At 35.5% G+C, this 23,253-nt stretch overlaps 1 protein-coding gene across 3 annotated transcripts in view; it reads right to left on the bottom strand.

Annotated features, from left to right (window-relative positions):
- The window catches only part of mfrn (mitoferrin), a 50,193-nt gene that overhangs the window by 13,725 nt on the left and 13,215 nt on the right, over window positions 1-23,253 (bottom strand). For all 3 annotated transcript variants that reach the window (XM_067762515.1, XM_067762517.1, XM_067762516.1), the window contains exons 3-4: window positions 610-698; window positions 397-521 (exon numbers count right to left, since the gene is read on the bottom strand). In XM_067762515.1, coding sequence (XP_067618616.1) covers window positions 397-521; window positions 610-698 — 214 coding nt within the window. The remainder of the gene's footprint in view (window positions 1-396; window positions 522-609; window positions 699-23,253) is intronic.

The raw sequence follows: 23,253 nt of genomic DNA, 5'->3' as shown, positions 1-23,253 counted from the left end.
CAATTTAAATTGGATCATATTATTTAAACGTATGAGTATCAGTTATGGCGTACTCGTATACTTCTTAAATACTCTTTAAGTACTCCTCGAATAATCGTTAGAGAGTATACCAGTACATCACAATTAATCCTCATTTATATAAAGAAGAAATGTTTAACTCAAAAAATGTAAGAACTATATCAAATTATTCCGTTTTGCAATGAAACATACTTTTTTGGATGTTCCAGAAGGACTAAATTTTCGATTTCTTACTTCTCATAAAGATTGTTACATAGATTTTGGAATGTGAAGCTTAATCCCGTCCATATCTTAGGTAAAATTAAGGGTGCATTTAATGCGCTTTGGTTTGGAACTTCTCATACATAAGATACATACATATAAAGAGTTTTAACTCACTATAATTGACATGATTATTGGTAGTAAATTTAGTCAGGAGCTCTTTTGTCATCTCATAGGAACCGAAGTAGAGCGCATGTGCTGGGCCAGCGCCAGCAACAACAGCCGAGACACCACGTATTGGCCTATGCAGCACAAATGCAAAAAATTATGATATGTATGTAGCTATTTAAAAGTCTTATCAATTTAAAAACCAATAAATATTCAACACACCTCATTATGCCCTCTTTTTTGATCATATTCTTGAAGGTTGTACTTATGTCATAATTGGAAGTGACTGGCGATAAACTCTGCATTCTTGTCTAAAAAAAAGAGAAATATTTAATGATTTTTAAAAGAAACTTATCAGAAAAAAGCTACAATAATCAGTTAATACTATTGTAACGAATTTTGGGAAATTCTGCTTATGTATTTGCAACCTTCTGCTAACGTTCGAATCGCTAAATTGTTGAATAAATAACTCCAATATTCAATAATGCAAAATAGTCTTTGTTAGACTACTTTGAAAGTACTTCACAATAACACTTATACTTCGCAACCAATAGCGTGCTTAAATCAAAAATGATTACTGACTACTCAGCTTGCTCTGCTTTTGTACTCTCTGTTGCCTTTCCCGCATATTTCTCCAAATGTCTAGACGTTTCTTCTTCTAGAATCTACTACTTGGTTACCAGCTATATGTGTGTGTATTTGTAGTTTATAGCCTCTCGCATATGCATATGCATGTGTATTTGTAGTTTATAGTCTCTCACATAGGCATATGCGTGTGGATATGTGAGTACTACTTTGGCTGATGATTACATGTGTTTATGAGTATCTCTCCGTTGCCTTGTATGTATGTGTGTAGATGATGATTGATTTGTTTACGTACATACTGCTTAGTATCAGCTTAGTGATGGTAGTATCGCTTAGTGATACTAATATTCGTCACACCATTAATATTTAGATTTGTTATCAGCATTAAATATAACTCTTTTGTTATTCGTACAGAAATTTTCGTAGTGAAATTTGTTTGATTTTTTATTCTATTTATATATTGCGGGAAAAATGGGGTTTTATTTTTATATAACTTCATAAATTCGGAGCTCCACACCAAAACGAAACATTTCCATATGATTTTCGTAGAGTGCAGCTAGGCATGTTGAATATTCGTTATAAGTGTAGTATTGTTGGATAGGTTATATGAAATACCACTGTACATAAATATACATAGTTTTCGTATAGCTTTCTATGTATTGAAATATGCAAACGTATCGATTATTCAAATAAATGAAGTTTCGAGGAAGAGGAGAAAAAGTAAAGATTTATACCAAGTTTTATTATGAGGGCCATGAGTTAACATGGTATGGTCGGACGTGATCCGCACTATCCATATGAAAAGCCATCAGCTACTCGCCGAATCAGCTTTCTTGAGGTGTCATCTTATTGCCAGTTTGTAGCCACTGGCAATGAGACGCCGTAGATTCCTTTAGTGAGTCTATCGTTATTCAAAGACTAATTCTATTGGATGCATATATTCAAATACGCGAAAACTTTAACTGCTACATCTACATCCCCCACTTAGTACAAACCACTGTGGTAAAGAGGCATACACTTAAATAAAGTAAGGGCACCTAGTTATCATTCCTAGAATATGATTTTCTTTATCTATCGCAGATTAATTTCTATTATAGTTTAAAGCTGTAATAGAAATTACTTATATAACAAGAGGCTGGCATGGCAGTAGCTGAGCAATTTTAAAATCTAATTGTAATCGAAAGCTTAAACGACACTTGCGAGGTTTCCAAGAATTATATTACATCGAGATATGACTATAAATAAGCATATATATTAGGGCGGGTCGATTTAAAAATCGCTCATTGCTCTGTGAAAATCGTATTCTAGGGATCAAAATAAGAAACTTTGCCGAAGGAACCATACCTCTAAAACGAATTCTGGTGTTCCCCAATTTGGGTCGAACTTTTGGGTATTTTGGGTAGGGGCAAATTTTGAAAAATCCCACTTTGACCCATTTAGAGTGCTCCAATCGAGTCCAAATGTATGACCGACCCCCACTAACTTTGGAGGCCCGAACCACCGATGCCAGTGGCACACCCCCTGGAACCCCCTGGGGGTTCACCATACATACATTTCAAATTATTTTATTGCAAATTTTTTTATTTGTTTATACGTAATAATAAAATGTTACGTATACGCAGTGGTGCACCTATTTTCAGTTGGTATGGATATGTTTGTGCTGATTTTTTCATGTAAAGTGCAAAACCGGCAATTTTTTGAAATGTTTGTATGGTGAGCCACCAGGGGGGTTCCAGGGGGTGTGCCACTGGCATCGGTGGGTCGGGCCTCCAAAGTTAGTGGGGGTCGGTCATACATTTGGACTCGATTGGAGCACTCTAAATGGATCAAAGTGGGATTTTTCAAAATTTGCCCCTACCCAAAAGTTCGACCCAAATTGGGGGACACCAGAATTCGATTTAGAGGTATGGTTCCTTCGGCAAAGTTTCTTATTTTGATCCCTAGAATATGATTTTCACAGAGCAATGGGCGATTTTTTTGCCTCCCCACAAATCGGCCCGGCCTAATATATACTAATATATATATATGTATGTATATGTGTATATGCATGCACTTATATATACCTGTGTACACATTAATAAAAGCAACAATGATTAAAAAAGTTTATCAATCAACATTTGCTTATACAATTTATTTAAGCTAATTTAAGAAAAAAATTTAATATAAAGTCTTAGTTGCTTTTTACAAACAAATACTTTTGTTGCTAATTACACAGGCCGACAGCATCTCAGACCCAGAATCCGGACTATATATTTTCGAAGGATTTTGATGAGATGAATTGAAATCTAGTCTCAGAATTGCTCTATCAGCTCTGGTTTTCGAGATATCCTAACCTAAAAGTGCAAAAACATCGATTTTGCCCATATTTGAGGTTATGTAGCCTTGCAGATGTTTTCTTTCACCAAAATAATAGGCTGGCATCTTTAAGTACAAGTCTTCTTCTTTCAAATGGCTTCGAGTTTGCTCAAATATCATTCCTACACCTGAAAATCTAGGGGTTAGGGGATACGGGAGTTTATGGGTTAACAGTTAAGTTGGTTAGCCCACATGTGGTGTGAGATATCTAGATAAATAAGACTTATTTTAAGAAAATTTGCGACTAAACTCGCTGCTCCCAAGGTTAGGTGGGTTAGCCTGCTTGCGGTATGGTAGGGGTGGTTTCTAAGTGTTAGGGTTGTGTGTGACTTGGTACCCGACGCAGTGGACCGAAATTTAAAAGTTGGGACTCAGAACTTTAAATGTACATTTTTGTATTCTGTGATCTTTTTCCATAATTTATTGTTATATAACATTTTTTCATAGAACCTAATTTAAAAAAGTCATAACTTTTAGTAACAGGGTTTCATATCGACATACCCTAACGAGCATATGTGTACATCTAGGTATTTTTTTCATTTTTCAGCAATTTTGGCTTCACTGAAATAATTTTTACTGTTTCTCAATAAAAATATGTATCAAGGTCTAACCCACAAGCTTTCAATTTTATTTTAAAAATGTGTGCAAAATTCAAGAAATCTCGACGAAATTTTTTCGAATTTGTGCAAGAAAACAAATATAACATCACTCAAGAAATGAATGCGATTCAATTCGAAATCAACAATTTATCGGAAACAAAATGTGAAAAAGTTAAAGTCAATCACTCATTAGTACTAACCATGATTGATGAAAAAGCTTCATGAATTTTGAGTGATACATCCACGCAACGTTGTGACATATGTAAGGCTACCCCAAAAGAGATGAATGAACTCACTTTAATTTTTAACATAGACGTTGATACTGACATTTACAAATATGGGATGTCAACTCTGCATGCAAAAATTCGGTTTATGGAGTGTATTCTTCATATATCTTACCGATTAGAATATAAATCGTGGATAGCGAAAGGAGATAATAAATCTAAATTGGAAGAAAAGAGGAGAGCAGTACAGAGTTCTTTCAGAAACCATGCTGGTTTATTGGTAGACGTGGTAAAGCAAGGACACGGCACAACGAATGATGGAAATACCGCTAGACGATTTTTCGCTGACATTAAAACTACCGCCTCTATAACTGGTGTTAGTGAAAATCTCATTCAAAGATTCTTTATAATATTAGGGGCACTTTCATGTGGGTGTCCAATAGATGTACAAAAGTTCAACATGTACGCCAGAGAAACCATTCGAGTTTACGTCGAACTACATATATGAATGGTATTACATGCCTTCAAGTGTGCATAAAATTTTAGTACATGGAGCTTCAATAATAGAGCATTTTGGTTCCATTCCTATTGGAAAGTTGTCCGAAGAAGTCGCTGAATCCAGAAATAAAGATTTTAGAGAATATCGTCGAGACCATGCAAGCAACATTAGCCGCAAAGCCACAAATGAGGACATTTTAAATAATTTGTTAGTTACTTCTGACCCATTTATTTCATCGAGGAGATCGAAATTACCTAGTAAGCAGTGAAATCTCTACTACTCCTACCGCAAAACCTCGACTATGATATAGAAAACTAAATATTTTAGTTTCTCAATTTTAATTGGGTACGAATATAAATACTACATATGAAACGCAACATTTACTTAAAAACATAAAAATTGTTTTTTTTTTAGTTTTTTTTTAGTCATATATATATATTTGGAGAATTCATGGACTATTGACCGATCGAATAATTTTTGCTTTTAATTACTCTTTTGGCACTAACGAACAAGCTGGAATAGTAAGCATCACATAAACCAAAAAAAAAAAAAATAAATAAATAAAATTAACGAACAAGCTGGAATAGCTAAATTTTTGATTTGAAACTTTTTTGGATTGTTAAATATAACTTCAATATAAAAAATTAAATGTATAATATGAATTATCAAATATTTTTTTTAAATATTACTCAGAATTAAAAAGCGATTCGCAATACTAACATTAAAAAAAAAAAATAAATAAAATTAAAAAAAACGCGAACCTTTTCGAACAATGAAACCGAGTACCTTGCATAGCATATAACCCTAACTATATAAATAAATTAATCAAGTTTTGAGTAAAATGAGTTAACGGTAAAAATGTGATTTTCCCATATATTAATTTTTTTTATTTGCTATAACTTTTTTGTTTAAGACTTTATGAAAAAAAACTCATATATTAAAACGTCATGTAATGAGACTTAAAATCAATCCCCATCAAAGTTTTTGTGTTATTAACTAATATTTTTTTCATTTTCCTAAGTCCATTGAAAGCCAAATCTCCAGTCCACTGTGCGACGATTAGATAGTGTAGAGGTGTGGTCAGTTAGCACACTTATGGTGTGAGACAAAATTTTAAGAAAAATAAGACTGAATTCAAGAAAATTAGTAATCGACTATATCATGTCTATGTTATCTCGATGGCTTTTCAGGTGTAGGAACCAGATTTGGATTCAGCGCATCATAAACCTTCGGAAATATATAGTCGGGTTTCTGGGTCTGCATGTTGGAAAAATTTTGTCGGCCTGTGTTATTGTCAACTTCTCTTTTGGAGTGGCGCATTATATTGACACAAGGTGACTTTTTCTAAGCAACATTTTGACATTTTATTTCAATTCTTTCTAAAAATTTCTTTTATTTATTGATAATTTGAAAAATTATTCTGAAATATTAGATAAATTAAATAAAATTTTATCAATTTGTGTTCAATATCAATAAAAAAGAAATTTGCAAAATCAAAATTTGACAGAAGAAGGATAGCACCAAAGCAAGTCGCCGAGCACAATAAGCACTGTGCCCGTCCGCTTTCCTCGTCACTCCCTTTTCTTCAATTAACGAGTTCCAGCAACAAAAATATTTGTGTGTAAAAAGCGACTAAAGAAAACTGCAATGCAAAGTAATTTCAAACAAGTTTCCGAAAAAACTCGAGAAGTTTTTAAAAATGTTAATCTCAAAAAAAAAAAAAAAAAAGTTTGAAGTCTCAAAGTTATCAAAAATTTTTAGACGTTTTTGCCGAAGTGTGTTAAATTCATGGCTCAACTGATTTTAGTTTTTTCATTTCACTGGAGTAGGGATTGCCAAAAGGAGATGGGAAACTCAAAATAAAACCAACACATTGACAACATTTTCTTACAACCATTGTGAATTCATACAAGTGGGGAATGTTTGAAAAAAAAAACGTTCACAATAATAAACAGCCTCGATCACCTGTTCAATCGCTGTTCGATTACTAAAATCATTTGCTCAATAGTGTTTCTCAAAAATTTTTGTAGACGACTGGTTTATTGCATTATTTACATATTTTAAAATGCTTGCTTAACTGGCTTATCTGTTAACTAGATTTTAGAAATGAAAATCAATATGCAGTCTGATTTTCTGTATACACATTTAAAAGAACAGCTGTTTTGAAAGACAAATGGGCGATTTATGGCACTTCAATTTAACAACCGCGAGCAAAAAACATACCTTTCTTCCATTCTCTGGCCATTCGCGACAGCCATTCTCCCTGTCAGCTATTATTTCACAGGTAGGTATGGCAATGGTGGAATAGAAAGATTTTTCACTTGTATGTATTCACAATGCTTACACCACACATTATGTTTTCATTCCATTCCAATCGCCTAACACCAGCACGCAGATTTTGACAATCTGAACAAAGCTATGTTTTTGAGTTGAGCCATGGTTAAATTTTAGATTTTATTTTTAAACAACCAAGACTCTTATAACTGAAAATTAACCGGCTTTACTCCAATGACAAAATACAAAATTTTTTTAGCTACCATTGTGGAAATACCCCGACAAACACACAAATGGCAGCAAAAAAATATAAAAAAAATTGTATCAAGTTTTTTTTCTTTTATTTATGTAAATATAAAAAAACTACAGTATTTTCTATAACTTAAACCATGATATAAGAAGCAAATAATTCCATTGTCATTATGAGGATTCTGCTTCTCTATTTTTTTACCTTTATATTAAGTCGCTTTCATGTTTGTCCGCTCATTTCCATACGAATTTTTGACCCACGGAAGTCTTTTTCGGTAACCTGCCGTTGAGCTAGACACTTGATACTTAGAACATAGTTCAGATCTAAGAGACATTACAATGCAAGTGAAAAAATCCGCTAGGTGGCGCACGGATCGAGATATACAGAAAACTAATTTTAAAATGGAAATTTTGCGATCGACTTTTAACTAACTTCTCGGCGATCCAGACTTGAAACTTAGCACATAGTTTGCGAGTCGATGGCACTACAATTCGTGGAAAACAAGATGCCGCCAGGTGGAAGATGAATCGAGATAAACGAAAATCCCTGAAAAAACGAGGGGAATCTAGCGATCGACTTTTGAGTAACTTGCCGGTGAGCTAGAGACTTGAAACTTGGGCCGTGGGTCAGAACCCGGTGACAATGCAATATTTTATCAAAAAAATTCCGCTAAGTGGCGCATGGATCGATATATTAGGAAAATTAATTTTAATTTGGGAATCGTTCAATCCATTTTTTACTAACTTCCCGGTTTCCAAGAGACTTGTATCTTAGCACATAGTTCGAGACCCGGTAACAATATAATTTATAGAAAACAAAGTTCCGCTAGGTAGCGCGCTAAGTGAGATAACTACAAATCCTTGAAAAACGAGGGGAATCTTGCAATCGATTTTTGAGTAACTTCCCGGTGAGTTGGAGATATGAAAATTGAGCCGTAAGTCAGAACAAAGTGACAAAGCAATATTTTATCAAAAAATGGATCGAGATATTAGGAAAATTAATTTTAATTTGGGAATCTTTCAATCCATTTTTAACTAACTTCCCGGTTACCTAGAGACTTGTAACTTAGCACATAATTCGAGACCCGGAGACAATACAATTCACAGAAAACAAAATTCCGCTAGGTGTCGCGTTAAGTGAGATAACTACAAATCCTTGAAAAATTAGGGGAATCTTGCAATCGATTTTTGAGTAACTTCCCGGTGATGGAGATATGAAACTTGAGCTGTAAGTCAGAACCCGGTGACAATGCAATATTTTATCAAAAAAAAAAATCCACTAGGTGGCGCATGGATCGAAATATTAGTAAAATTAATTTTAATTTGGGAATCTTTCAATACATTTTTAACTAACTTCCCGGTTACCTAGAGACTTGCAGCTTAGCACATAATTCGAGACCCGGATACAATACAATTTACAGAAAACAAAATTCCGCTAGGTGGCGCGCTAAGTGAGATAACTACAAATCCTTGAAAAACGAGGGGAATCTTGCAATCGATTTTTGAGTAACTTCCCGGTGAGCTGGAGATATGAAACTTGAGCCGTAAGTCAGAACCCGGTGACAATGCAACATTTTATCAAAAAATAAATCCGCTAGGTGGCGCATGATCGAAATATTAGGAAAATGAATTTTAATTTGGGAATCTTTCAATCCGTTTTTAACTAACTTCCTGGTTACCTAGAAACTTGTAACTTAGCACATAGTTCGAGACCCCGTGACAATACAATTTACAGAAAACAAAGTCCCGCAAGGTGGCGTGCTAATGGAGATAACTACAAATCCCTGAAAAACGAAAGGAATCTTGCGATCGATTTTTGAGTAACTTGCCGGTGAGCTAGAGACTTGAAACTTGGGCCGTGGGTCAGAACCCGGTGAAAATGCAACATTTGATAAAAAAAAAATGCGCTAGGTGGCACGCGGATCGAGATAGTAAGAAACCAAATTTTAATTTGGGAATCTTTCAATCCATTTTTAACTAACTTCCCGGTTACCTAGAGACTTGAAACTTGGCACTTAGTTAGAGGCCTGGTGACAATACAACTTATAGAAAACAAAGTTCCGCTAGGTGGTGCGCTAGTCAAGATAACTGCAAATTCTTTAAAAACGGTGGGAATCTTGCGATCGATTTTCGAGCAACTTCCCGATGAGCTAGAGACATGAAGTTTGGACCGTAAGTCAAAACCCGGTGACAATGCAATATTTTTATACTCAGTTGAGCAGAGCTCACAGAGTATATTAAGTTTGATTGGATAACGGTTGGTTGTACATATATAAAGGAATCGAGATAGATATAGACTTCCATATATCAAAATAATCAGGATCGAAAAAAAATTTGATTGAGCCATGTCCGTCCGTCCGTCCGTCCGTCCGTCCGTCCGTTAACACGATAACTTGAGTAAATTTTGAGGTATCTTGATGAAATTTGGTATGTAGGTTCCTGAGCACTCATCTCAGATCGCTATTTAAAATGAACGATATCGGACTATAACCACGCCCACTTTTTCGATATCGAAAATTTCGAAAAACCGAAAAAGTGCGATAACTCATTACAAAAGACAGATAAAGCGACGAAACTTGGTAGATGGGTTAACGTTATGACGCAGAATAGAAAATTAGTAAGATTTTGGACAATGGGCGTGGCACCGCCCACTTTTACAAGAAGGTAATTTAAAAGTTTTGCAAGCTGTAATTTGGCAGTCGTTGAAGATATCATGATGAAATTTGGCAGGAACGTTACCACTATTACTCTATATGCGCTAAATAAAAATTAGCAAAATTGGATGAAGAACACGCCCACTTTTTAAAAAAAAAATTTTTTAAATTCAAATTTTAACAAAAAATTTAATATCTTTACTGTATATAAGTAAATTAAGTCAAAATTCAACTCCAGTAATGATATGATGCAACAAAATACAAAAATAAAAGAAAATTTCAAAATGGGCGTGGCTCCGCCCATTTTCATTTAGTTTGTCTAGAATACTTTTATTGCCATAAGTCGAACAAAAATTTACCAATCCTTCTCAAATTTGGTAGGAGCATAGATTCTATGACGGTAACTGTTCTCTGTGAAAATGGGCGAAATCGGTGGAAGCCACGCCCAGTTTTTATACACAGTCCACCGTCTGTCCTTCCGCTCGGCCATTAACACAATAACTTGAGCAAAATCCGATATATCTTCACTAAACTTAGCCCACGTACTTACCTGAGCTCACTTTTTCTTGGTATAAAAAATGGGCGAAATCTGACCATAACCACGCCCACTTTATCGATATCGAAAATTACGAAAAATGAAAAAAATGCCATAATTCTATACCAAATACGAAAAAAGTGATGAAATATGGTAACTGGATTGGTTTATTGACGCAAAATATAACTTTGGAAAAAACTTTGTAAAATGGGTGTGATACCTACCATATTAAGTAGAAGAAAATGAAAAAGTTCTACAAGGCGAAATCAACAGCCCTTGGAATCTTGGCAGAAATACTGTTAGTGGTATTGCATGTATAAATAAATTAGCAGTACCCGACAGATGATTTTCTGGATCACCTGGTCCACATTTTGGTCGATATCGCGAGAACGCCTTCACATATACATCTAAGGGCCACTCGCTTTTAAAACCCTCATTAATACCTTTAATTTGATATCCATATCGTACAAAAACATACCAGAGTCACCCCTGTCCCACCCTAATGGCGATATCTCGAAAAGGCGTCCACCTATAGACCTAGTGTCCACTCCCTCTTAAAATGCTCAGTAACACCTTTCGTTTGATACCCATATCGTACAAACATTCTAGAGTCACCCCTGGCCCACCCTAATGGCGATATCTCGAAAAGGCGTCCACCTATAGACCTAATGCCCACTCCCTCTTAAAATGCTCAGTAACAGCTTTCGTTTGATACCCATATCGTACAAACATTCTAGAGTCAACCCTGGCCCACCCTAATGGCGATATCTCGAAAAGGCGTCCACCTATAGACCTAGTGTCCACTCCCTCTTAAAATGCTCAGTAACACCTTTCGTTTGATACCCATATCGTACAAACACATTCTAGAGTCACCCTGGCCCACCCTAATGGCGATATCTCGAAAAGGCGTCCACCTATAGACATAATGTCCACTCCCTCTTAAAATGCTCAGTAACACCTTTCGTTTGATACCCATATCGTACAAACATTCTAGAGTCACCCCTGGCCCACCCTAATGGCGATATCTCGAAAAGGCGTCCACCTATAGACCTAATGTCCACTCCCTCTTAAAATGCTCAGTAACACTTTTCGTTTGATACCCATATCGTACAAACATTCTAGAGTCACCCCTGTCCCACCCTAATGGCGATATCTCGAAAAGGCGTCCACCTATAGACTTAATGCCCACTCCCTCTTAAAATGCTCAGTAACACCTTTCGTTTGATACCCATATCGTACAAACATTCTAGAGTCACACCTGGCCCACCCTAATGGCGATATCTCGAAAAGGCGTCCACCTATAGAACTAAGGATTAATCCCTTTTAAAATACTCATTACCACCTTTCATTTGATACCCATATCGTACAAACACATTCTAGAGTCACCCTGGCCCACCCTAATGGCGATATCTCGAAAAGGCGTCCACCTATAGACCTAATGCCCACTCCCTCTTAAAATGCTCAGTAACACCTTTCGTTTGATACCCATACCGTACAAACATTCTAGAGTCACCCTTGGTCCAGCTTTATGGCGATATCTCGAAAAGGCGTCCACCTATAGAACTAAGGATTACTCCCTTTTAAAATACTCTTTACCACCTTTCATTTGATACCCATATCGTACAAACACATTCTAGAGTCACCCTGGCCCACCCTAATGGCGATATCTCGAAAAGGCGTCCACCTATAGACCTAATGCCCACTCCCTCTTAAAATGCTCAGTAACACCTTTCGTTTGATACCCATATCGTACAAACATTCTAGAGTCACCCTTGGTCCACCTTTATGGCGATATCTCGAAAAGGCGTCCACCTATAGAACTAAGGATTACTCCCTTTTAAAATACTCCTTACCACCTTTCATTTGATACCCATATCGTACAAACACATTCTAGAGTCACCCCTGGCCCACCCTAATGGCGATATCTCGAAAAGGCGTCCACCTATAGACCTAATGCCCACTCCCTCTTAAAATGCTCAGTAACACCTTTCGTTTGATACCCATATCGTACAAACATTCTAGAGTCACCCCTGGCCCACCCTAATGGCGATATCTCGAAAGGGCGTCCACCTATAGACCTAATGCCCACTCCCTCTTAAAATGCTCAGTAACACCTTTCGTTTGATGCACATATCGTACAAACACATTCTAGAGTCACCCCTGGCCCACCCTAATGACGATATCTCGAAAAGGCGTCCACCTATAGACCTCATGCCCACTCCCTCTTAAAATGCTCAGTAACACCTTTCGTTTGATACCCATACCGTACAAACATTCTAGAGTCACCCCTGGCCCACCCTAATGGCGATATCTCGAAAAGGCGTCCACCTATAGACCTAATGCCCACTCCCTCTTAAAATGCTCAGTAACACCTTTCATTTGATTCCCATATCGTACAAACACATTCTAGAGACACCCCTGGTCCACCTTTATGGCGATATCTCGAAACGGCGTCCACCTATGGAACTAAGGATCACTCCTTTTCAAAATACTCATTAACAGCTTTCATTTGATACCCATATCGTACAAACACATTATAGAATCACCCCTGGTCCACCTTAATGGGGACATCTCGAAAAGGCGTCCACCGATAGACCTAAGGCCCACTCCCTCTTAAAATGCTCAGTAACACCTTTCATTTGATACCCATATCGTACAAACAAATTCTAGAGTCAGCCCTGGTCTACCTTTATGGCGATATCCCTAAATGGCGTTCATCCATAGAACTATGGCCTACTCTCTCTTAAAATACTCTTTAATACCTTTCATTTGATACACATGTTATACAACCACATTCCAGGGTTACCCCAGATTGATTTTCCTTATTTTGTCTCCATAGCTCTCAACTGAGTATGTTATGTTCGGTTACACCCGAACTTAGCCTTCCTTACTTGTTTTATTTATTTTTCAGGCGTATGCGAACTTCACCACGGTTTTCAACTGTGCAAATTAAGTATCTGACAAACGAGGTGGAATTCTCTTGTTATGATGCGAGGTGGAATTCTGTTGTTTCCGCCAGTGTTGTCAGCGAAACCTTGCTATTTTGAACAAATAAATAAAGATAAGAATTTAAAATAAAAAGATGATAAAAAAATTTTAAGGACTACCTTTATATAAATGGACCAAAAAATAGAAGTAAATTTTTCCTTTAATACAGACATTGTCTTGTTGAATTTTGACCAAAAAACTTTAACAATAGCTCTTGTAAAATAATTTTGGGATTTAAAATTATAAAGGTAGAATGGGTGTTTAAATTTTAAATAATCAATTAGTTAATCCCAAGAACATGGGTTGCCTTAAATTGAAAGATTGCGCTCCACCTTTATAGTTTTAAATCCCAAGATTCTTTTACAAGAGCTATTGTTAAAGTTTTTTTATCAAAATTCAACAAGACTACATCTGTATTAAAGGAAAAATTGTCTTCTATTTGTTGGTCCATTTATGTAAAAGTAGTCCTTCAAATTTGTTTATCTTTTTATTTTTTTACGTTAATAATAATGAGCTTAAAGGCCGTGGTTAAATAAAACACAATGTTTAAAATTTCATTGGTTTTTTTAATTTGTCAATATTTCGGCTTCAGTCTGAAGCCATCTTCAGGACTGTAAGTAAACACAAATGTATAAAAAGGGGGATATTCATTTCAGATACATGGTCATTAAAATTTACGTTATGCAACTAGGTATACATATAAACGAGACACAACTTACACTTGTGGTTGTTCTTTATCGACTGATCATATGTTCGGAAAACAAAAGTAAAATAAACATCAAAAATGTATACAATTTTAAAGTACAATAAGTGTAAACTAAAATATGCACAAACAAATATATAGGGATACAAACAATAGAACAACGATCAACATTATGATTTGTTGATCCCAAATATGCTGCTAGCGGAATAATTTCTGTACGCTGCTTTCTTTCATGTGCGCCGTGAGACTTGCATTTTGCGTTGTTGCTTAAATATATTTATAAAGATTTAAAGCTGGGGGCCTACTCTGTATTGCGATGCAAAAGAAAAAATACGCGAAATCGCAAAATCGGTACTCTGTATCTTGACATTCGCATGTATATTTTGACTTTCGCATTCACATTTTGCCCATTCGCAATTTTTCTCCCTTTTCGCATTGCCGGCACTCTGTAAAGCGAAAGCGAATGTCAAACAGCATTCATTTTCGCATTTTTCTTGCTACAAGTAATAGGCATTCGCATTGTTCAAATATGTAAGTATTAATTGATGATTTTATAAATTGATATCTTTATATTCATATAAAAATATATAGGACAACTCAAAAAACAAAACAAACACAAAAGCAACAATTTGTAACCCTAATGGACTTAAAATACATAAATAAATAACAATTAAATCGAAACCACTTTTTTATAAAGCATTTCTATTTGAAATCATGTCATTTTTTATTTGTTCTCTGATACAACTAGCAATATTTCCCATTCTATGATTTTCCACGTTTTCTGTATTTATCACGTTCACTTCTTCCAGTTCAATTTCTGAACTGGGAGGATTTCTTCATTTAAATCAATCCTTTCTTCATTTAAATCGTTCCATAATGCTACAGAATCCTTTTTTTAATTTGTTCAACAAAAATTAATCGTTTGCCGAAATTGTAATCGCCTTGTTTCTTTTGTTATCTTTCTTTGAGTTTGGTCAGTGATGCATACTCAAGCAAAAAATTAGCGAAAAATAAAAAAGCGACATTGTTAGCGATGCGATAGCGCTACAGAGTTCCAATTACCTTTCGCATCGCAATTTATTTTCGCATCGCACTGCCTTTCGCATCGCAATACAGAGTAGGCCCCCTGGATACGATGTTGATATTTATACTTTCAGGGGCTTTCTCCGTATCGAGAAGAAAGATATTTCTTTTGTTATCTTATTTCCTGTCGCATCGCAATACAAAGACCTTAATGCTTAACTTCGGAACGAATTTAAGTCTAGGGGATCGTGTTTAGGGTCAGCTGATATTAATATTGTCAGCTGATCGCCTTGTAGGTTGCTTAAGTCCTATCTTTACTCTTACCAAGTGCTATTAGCAACGAGTTGTAGTGTTTTCAACGGTTTTATACGTATTATAGATGCTCGGCGATTTTCACTTGACCTTTAACACGCTTCTCCGAGCGATGAAAAGTGTGTCCGAAGCTTTTGACATAATGTGCTGAATTCAGAAAGATTCCTACTTCATTGATATTTGAGCCGATCTAATACTGATCTTTTGACGGTTAGGGGTTTCAATAAATTAAAGTTGAAGGTTACAAAATTTAAATAGAAAACCACATTGATGCACTGCTTTGAAGCTAAAGTGAAGCGTCTGGTGCATTCATTCAAACATTTTCACGGATATTTTTAAAGTATGCATATATGTATGCTCTGGCATCTTAAACGGACACCTAAGAGACTGCCAAATTTGTCCGCTTATGAGAAAAGTATTATTGATGAATGTTTAAACAGTTTTATTTCCAAAACAAGAATATTAATACATTCAAATAAGACTGAGTTAGGAGGTTCATAAAGCTTTGTTCATAAATTAAAGAATAAAGTTTTGTGTACAAGATATTCAAAATAATTGTACGGAAAGTTATGTTGTGACGTTTTTTGAACTTTTCCAGCCAGCCGGATGATGCACTAAAATCGTCGTAATTGAGTCTCACTGCAATTTCTTTAGCTTTGCTCCTTATAAGTGTGCTTGACAGAGTAATGCTCTTATTTCGAGCCTTCACAAACCATTCGTAGCACAATTTATCAATATTAAAGCCTTTGGGCTTCAGCAGACTCCTTTTTCTCCGGGTTGACGTCAGTGTCCCACAAACTTAAAATATGATATTTGTTTCTCAAAATGCTAGCAGCCTGCGTTTTGCTGATCTTACATTTCTTTGCCAACTCTCGTACACTTAGTTTTTCTTTCTTATGAATTTCAATGGCATTAACTTTGTCTTTAATACACACACACGAAGATACACACACAAGAAGATACTAACTACGTGTATGCAATAGGTACATACATTTTTATGTTTTTTGCTGTATTGAAAACAGGTTCTTCGTATTTAGGGGATTCCCCTACATCCATGCACGTATTATTGAATAAGCAACAGCTGTACGAATATGGTAAAGAGTAAATGAAAAAAAAGTGTTGTAAGCTGTCCGGTTATGGGAAATTAAAAAGCCCTTTGGGGTAAAAAGCAAGTGTCCGCGTCCTGTTATGGGAGGGTTGTCCGCTCAAAAGGGAAAAACTTAAAAAATGCTTAAGGATTTTTTTGGTACTGAAAATTTTGTCCGTTTATGAGGGGTTTCCGCACCTCTCTTAGTGTCCGTTAGGAGAGAGTACACTGTATTACCTATTTTATCGGCACGATTCCCAAATTGTTAAGCGCCCTAAAAATTTAAATAAATTTTTCAAACCCATAAAATATTTGATGTTTTTTGTACCATTCATGAAAATGAAATGGTATATTAACTTTGTCACGAATCTCAAAATTGTAAGTCCTTAAAGGAAAATAGATAGAACCACCAATAAGTATACCGAAATGATCAGGATGAAGAGCTGAGTTGATTTAGCCATGTCCGTCTGTCCGTCTGTCTGTTGGTATGCAAACTAGTCCCTCAATTTTTGAGATATCTTGATAAAATTTTGTCAGCGGTTATATTTAGGTGTGTGATCAGAACCGGCTGGATCGGACCACTATAGCATATATCCCCCATACAACCGATTTTTCATATAAGGTTTTTTTTTTGTCATATCTTTCTCAATTTATCAGATTGAAGCTTCAAAATTCACCAAATACTTATGTTTACTTTATATATTGTTGAGATAAGTGATTCACTGTCATAGCTATTTCATACAGACCACAAAAAAAGTGAAACTACCTACCTATTTTTATACTCAGCTGAGCAGAGCTCACAGAGTATATTAATTTTGTTCGCATAACGGTAATCCGTAACGGTATAAACTAATCGAGATAGATATAGACTTCTGTATTTTAAAATGATCTGGGCGAAAAAAGAAATTAATTTAGCCATGTCCGCCCGTCCGTCCGTCCGTCTGTCCGTTAACACGATAACTTGAGTAAATTTTGAGGTATCTTGATGAAATTTGGTATGTAGGTTCCTGCGCACTCATACCAGATCGCTATTAAAAATGAGCGAAATCGGCAGGTGGGTTGACCTTATGACGCAGAATAGCGAATTAGTAAAATTTTGGACAATGGGCGTGGCACCGTCCACTTTTAATAGGAGGTAATTTACAAGTTTTGCAAGCTGCAATTTGGCAGTCATTGAAGATATCATGCTGAAATTTGGCAGGATCGTTAGTCTTATTACTATATGTGTTCTAAAAAAAATTAGATAAATCGGATGACGAACACGCCCATTTAAAAAAAAAAAATTTTCAAATTTTAACAAAAAATTCAATATCTTTACAGTATATAGGTAAATTATGTCAAGATTAAACTCCAGTAATGTGTCTATAATGTCTGTCTGGCGGCCACCGTGGTGTGATGGGTAGCGTGCTCCGCCTATCACACCGTATGCCCTGGGTTCAACTCCCGGGCTAAGCAACATCAAAATTTTAGAAATAAGATTTTTCAATTAGAAGAAAATTTTTCTAAGCGGGGTCGCCCCTCGGCAGTGTTTGGCAAGAACTCCGGGTGTATTTCTGCCATGAAAAGCTCTCAGTGAAAACTCATCTGCTTTGCAGATGCCGTTCGGAGTCGGCATAAAACATGTAGGTCCCGTCCGGCCAATTTGTAGGGAAAACCAAGAGGAGCACGACGCAAATTGGAAGAGAAGCTCGGCCTTAGATCTCTTCGGAGGTTATCGCGCCTTACATTTATTTTTTTTTTTTAATGTGTCTAGAACAATTTTTATGCCATAAGTCGAACAAAAATTCACCAATCCTTGTGAAATTTGGTAAGGGCATAGCTTCTATGACGATAACTATTTTCTGTAAGAAATGGGTGAAATCGGTTGAAGCCAAGCCCAGTTTTTATACACAGTCGACCGTTTATCCTTCCGCTCGGCCGTTAACACAATAACTTGAGCAAAAATCAATATATCTTTACTAAACTTAGTTCACGTATTTATCTGAACTCACTTTATCTTGGTATTAAAAATGGGCGAAATCCGACTATGACGACGCCCACTTTTTCGATATCGAAACTTTCAAAAAATTAAAAAAAATGTCGATAATTCTATACCAAATACGAAAAAAGGGATGCAACAGACGCAAAATATAACTTTGGAAAAAACTTTGTGAAATGGGTGTTACACCTACCATATTAAGTAGAAGAAAATGAAAAAGTTCTGCAGGGCGAAATCAAAAGCCCTTGGAATTATGGTAGGAATACTTTACAATTGGTCGATATCACGAAAACGCATTCACATATACAACTAAGGGCTTCTCCCTTTCAAAACCCTCATTAATACCTTTAATTTGATACCCATATTATACAAACACATTATAGTCACCCCTGGTCCACCTTTATGGCGATATCCCGAAATGGCGTCCACATATAGAACTATGACCCATTCCCTTTTAAAATACTCTTTAATACCTTCCATTTGATACATATGTCATACAAACATGTTCCAGGGTTACCCTAGGTTCACTTTCCTACATGGTGATTTTCCCTTATTTTGTCTCCAAAGCTTCTCAGCTGAGTATGTAATGTTCGGTTACACCCGAATTTAGCCTTCCTTACTTGTTTTCGCTACATTCGTTCAACGTGTTTGTTCGGCCATGTGACAGTTCTTTCGACATTTTAACGTGTTTGTTATAAATAAAATTTTTCATCATAATGTTATAGCGAAGTGTGAAAAAAATTTATGAAGTTCTTTTCCATTAAATCTAAGGATAATTATTTCATTTAGGAGTTGACTCAACTCGCCATTTAGAGAACAAGTTTTCTATCACTCAACTGACGGAAACATGCTTCGAACGTATCAACAAAAAATAGTGTTCGTTGAAAGCGCCGATTAACTTCTGAACCCTACAATCATTATTTTACATTGTACCCCACTCAGCATTTAGGTGATTCTATTTTGAATTTTCCTACATATCAATAAAATTTGATTACTCTTTCTGACTAAATAATGAGTTATCATACAATTTTTGAAGTCCTTTAATGACTAAATTTTAATATTTCATAAAAACCAACAAAAAGAATAATCAAATATGCTTACCTTTGATGATCAAAAACTGAATATAGTTTTTCAATCACATTTTGGAATCATATTTGAATCAAATGTGTTTACTTTAGGTGATCAAAAATGTATGATCATTTTTTATTCAGCTTTCTGAATCTTTTATGAATATATTTGTTCACTGAATAATGAATTTTATACTTTTTGAAATTTCACTTTTCATTTTTACTTTTTTCACATACACATTTTTTTTCAATCATGAAGCTAAGAAAAAATATATAAAAATTTTATTATTTATGCAAAAGATATTCTTCAAGACAAAAATAATGTAATGCTGCTTGTGAACGAAGATTTCCCCAACCATTTCTCCCCTTCAGCTTCCCAGAAAATACATACTGATTGGACAATACATAGGTTGTGAGCTATTTGAACCCCAGGTAAGTGAAACTATTTTGACATACCTGGATACGGCTTCAACATCCCGCATCGTATCCGTATTTTAAGATGCAGACGATAATGCTGATGTTGGATGTTGTAGTCGCAGGTGTATATCGGTCAAGTTTGTTTGCGAGTTAGCTGTGGTTCGAATTGCTAACTTTCGCATGCTTTCTTCCCCTGATGAAATAAGATGATATATGAAGAATAAATGCATCATAATCGCATTCAAAAATGATTCCAAAATCTCAACCAAAACGATTGAAATATATTCACGAATATGATCAGAAAATGACTGTGAAAAGCAGTCAAATATTACTCTAAAACTATTAAAGCATTTATGGTACATTTTTCTCCCGACGATACGTAAATTTTCGAACAGAAAATGCTTTTAAATTTGAACGTTTTTAATCATTTTGGGTATGATATTTAAATATTTTTTGATACAAATTTTCAAAAAATGCTGGCTGGGACGTATATACCTGCACATCCCTGTAGGAAAACATAAATATGCACATCATAGTTATGCAATATTTATCTTTCCCCGAAAATTTTTCCAAATCGGTTTCTGTTGCCAGTTGTTTAAATGTGGTGTTCAACAAAAATTATCTGTGTTTTGAAACGACACCGTGATTACTCGGTTTTTCGATTATTGTTTATTTTCCTCATTGATAATTGTTTTCTGTAGTTTATATATGTATGTATTTACATACATAAATATATCCATGACAGCAATGAAAACTTACATCTGCTATCTAGCTTGGTTATCTCGCAGATTTTATAAAAATAAGCGTATCGCGTGAAAATATCATTCAACGCTTATATATGTATGTACATATGTATTTATGTATATAATTCCACTTGGTAATAATGATCCACCCATCAAGATCGTATGCATATGCAATATGCATTGTAGTGACAGTCGGTAGCGCAATGTCATCGACGTGGATCTCAAACGTTATTACTCAAGAGTGAATCAACTTTGAAATCATAATGCTCTCAGTATCAGAAGTATAATTTTTTTATGGCAAAATACGTATTTTTTCCAGTTGACAAATAGGGCATTCCCATGAGCTATCCAGCTCTGCATCACGATCAAATCTTATTGAAACGATCCGGATCAGCTCTTTGAGAATTAGCAGCACTCAACTCAACTGCTTAGTTGAATCAGCGTTCGGACTAAATCACGAGTTTCGTAGTAGATATATGTAGTAAGATCACATATGTATGCGCAGTTCCATATCAAAGAGCAATTAGTGCACTTAGATTTTGTTTCGTACAGTCATATGTCCTTGTTGTTGTTGTTGTTGTAGCAGTGCTTCGCCCCATCCAATAGGCGCGACCGATCACAAATTGTCATCAATATCCTCTAACGGGATTCCAAAGAAACTTGCAGTTTCAACAGGGACCATAGTGAGAGGGGTGTTAGAGGCGTTGGTTCCACATTACAATTGAAGAGATGGTTGATGTCATGCCGGGAGACATTGCAAGCAAGACATACAGTTTGTTTGTCGGGGTTGATTCTGGATAGGTAATAGTTTAACCTGTTATAGTCATCATTCATTCATTCATTCGCCGGGCAACTCCTAGTACATAGGTCCGACGCCTGTTTGTGGATATCACTGAGGACCTGCTTGTGCTTTTTTGCTTCATACGGCTGTGTTCTCAGTTGCCGTATTTCCTCGTAATGCTTACGGAGATGACCCCTTAAGCCCCTGGGAGGTGTGGCCTCATCAATCAGATGTCTGTTGGGATGCCCAGGTTTCTGGGTGTTCAACAGAAACTGTTTGTTCAGCATTTCATTTCTCTTACTCAAATAAAACTACAGTGGAGACAGTGTAGGTTAAAATGTGAGATTTTAAAAATCTGAACAATTAAAGCTCTAGGTGGAGATATGCTATAAGACATTATATTTCATAGGTCATCATATTGTAACGAATTTAGAGAAATTCCGCTTATTTAAAACCTTCTGCTAACGTTCGAATCGCTAAACTGTTGAATAAATCATCCCAATATTGTGTATTGCAAAATGATCTCTATTAGACTAATTTGGGAGTAGTATAATTATACTTCACAATTATACTTCACTTCGCAACTAATAGGTGTTTAAATGAAACTGATTACTGACTACTCAGCTTGCGCTGCTTTTATACTCTCCGTTGCTTCATTCGCATATTTCTACTAAAGTTTAGATGTTTCGCTTTCTAGAACTGCGGTATATCCTGCTTGGTAATTGAGCTACATATATGTATACCTATTTGTAGTTTATAATGTTTCTCCATATGCGTGTATATGTGGGAGTTATCCCTTCGTTGCCTTGTATGTATGTGGGTAAATGATGATTGATTTGATGTACAAAAGAGTGGCAGCTTGCTTTATTGTTGTTGTGCCTTTATTTAAGAACCTCAGTGATGTGAGTATCACTTAGTGATGCTAATATTCGTCACAATATTAACAAAAGAAAAATTTACGGAAGATTCCTTTTTTCATGGGAGTGGGGTTTAAATTTTTACGAATCTATGTGTTTGATTGGCGCCAACATAACGATATCGTAGAAATTAAAATTAACGGAAAGTTATAAAAGTTATACCAAAAAAATTGCCAATTTGACAAAAATTTTAGATATTCAAGGGTAGTTATGGAAACAAATAATTGTCGCATGGGTATAAAAAGTTTTGTTCTGGTAATCGAAATATGTTTCTTTTTGGTCTATAAGTATTTATTTAAACACCAAATCAAGAATTGCATTCTCTGTGACAGAAATTTTTATTGGTTTTAAAACCCAGTGGCCTTAATTTTTTCTCACCTGAAAAATATAGTATGTCTACTGAAACTACAGTAAAGTACGAAACCTGAGTGGAATAATACATTGTTGTCGTGCATATTGTTACGTGTTAGGAAAAACAAAAACAATAACATGCACTCAATCAATTAAAAACCTGGAAATTCTAAAGTACATATCTACAAATTCATATTATACTGGTTTCAAGAAAATGATTTTGTTCAACCACAGACGGAGACGGTTAAGGCATGCTACACACTATTTAGTTCATTTAGTGACTCATTATTACAAGAACTCTTTCCTGATTATTTGTTACAATCTTAAGCCTCAATACATAATCCTTCCAAAGACTTTACTCGACTCTGCGCCACGTATGCTTGTCCCTCCTCGAACTCCAAAATATTTTGATATCACTTCTACCGCACTGTTTGTAATATTTGTTCCAAATATGAGCCAAATCGGACATCATAGGCCCCTTTCTATTCATGTATGTATTACGAGTTCCAAATATAAGCCAAATCG

This window comes from Eurosta solidaginis, chromosome 1, assembly GCF_040869045.1.
Source record: "Eurosta solidaginis isolate ZX-2024a chromosome 1, ASM4086904v1, whole genome shotgun sequence".
Taxonomy (NCBI): Eukaryota; Metazoa; Arthropoda; class Insecta; order Diptera; family Tephritidae; genus Eurosta; species Eurosta solidaginis.
The sequence above is the reverse complement of the archived record's forward strand: the minus strand, read 5'-3'. Positions and strand labels throughout refer to the sequence as shown.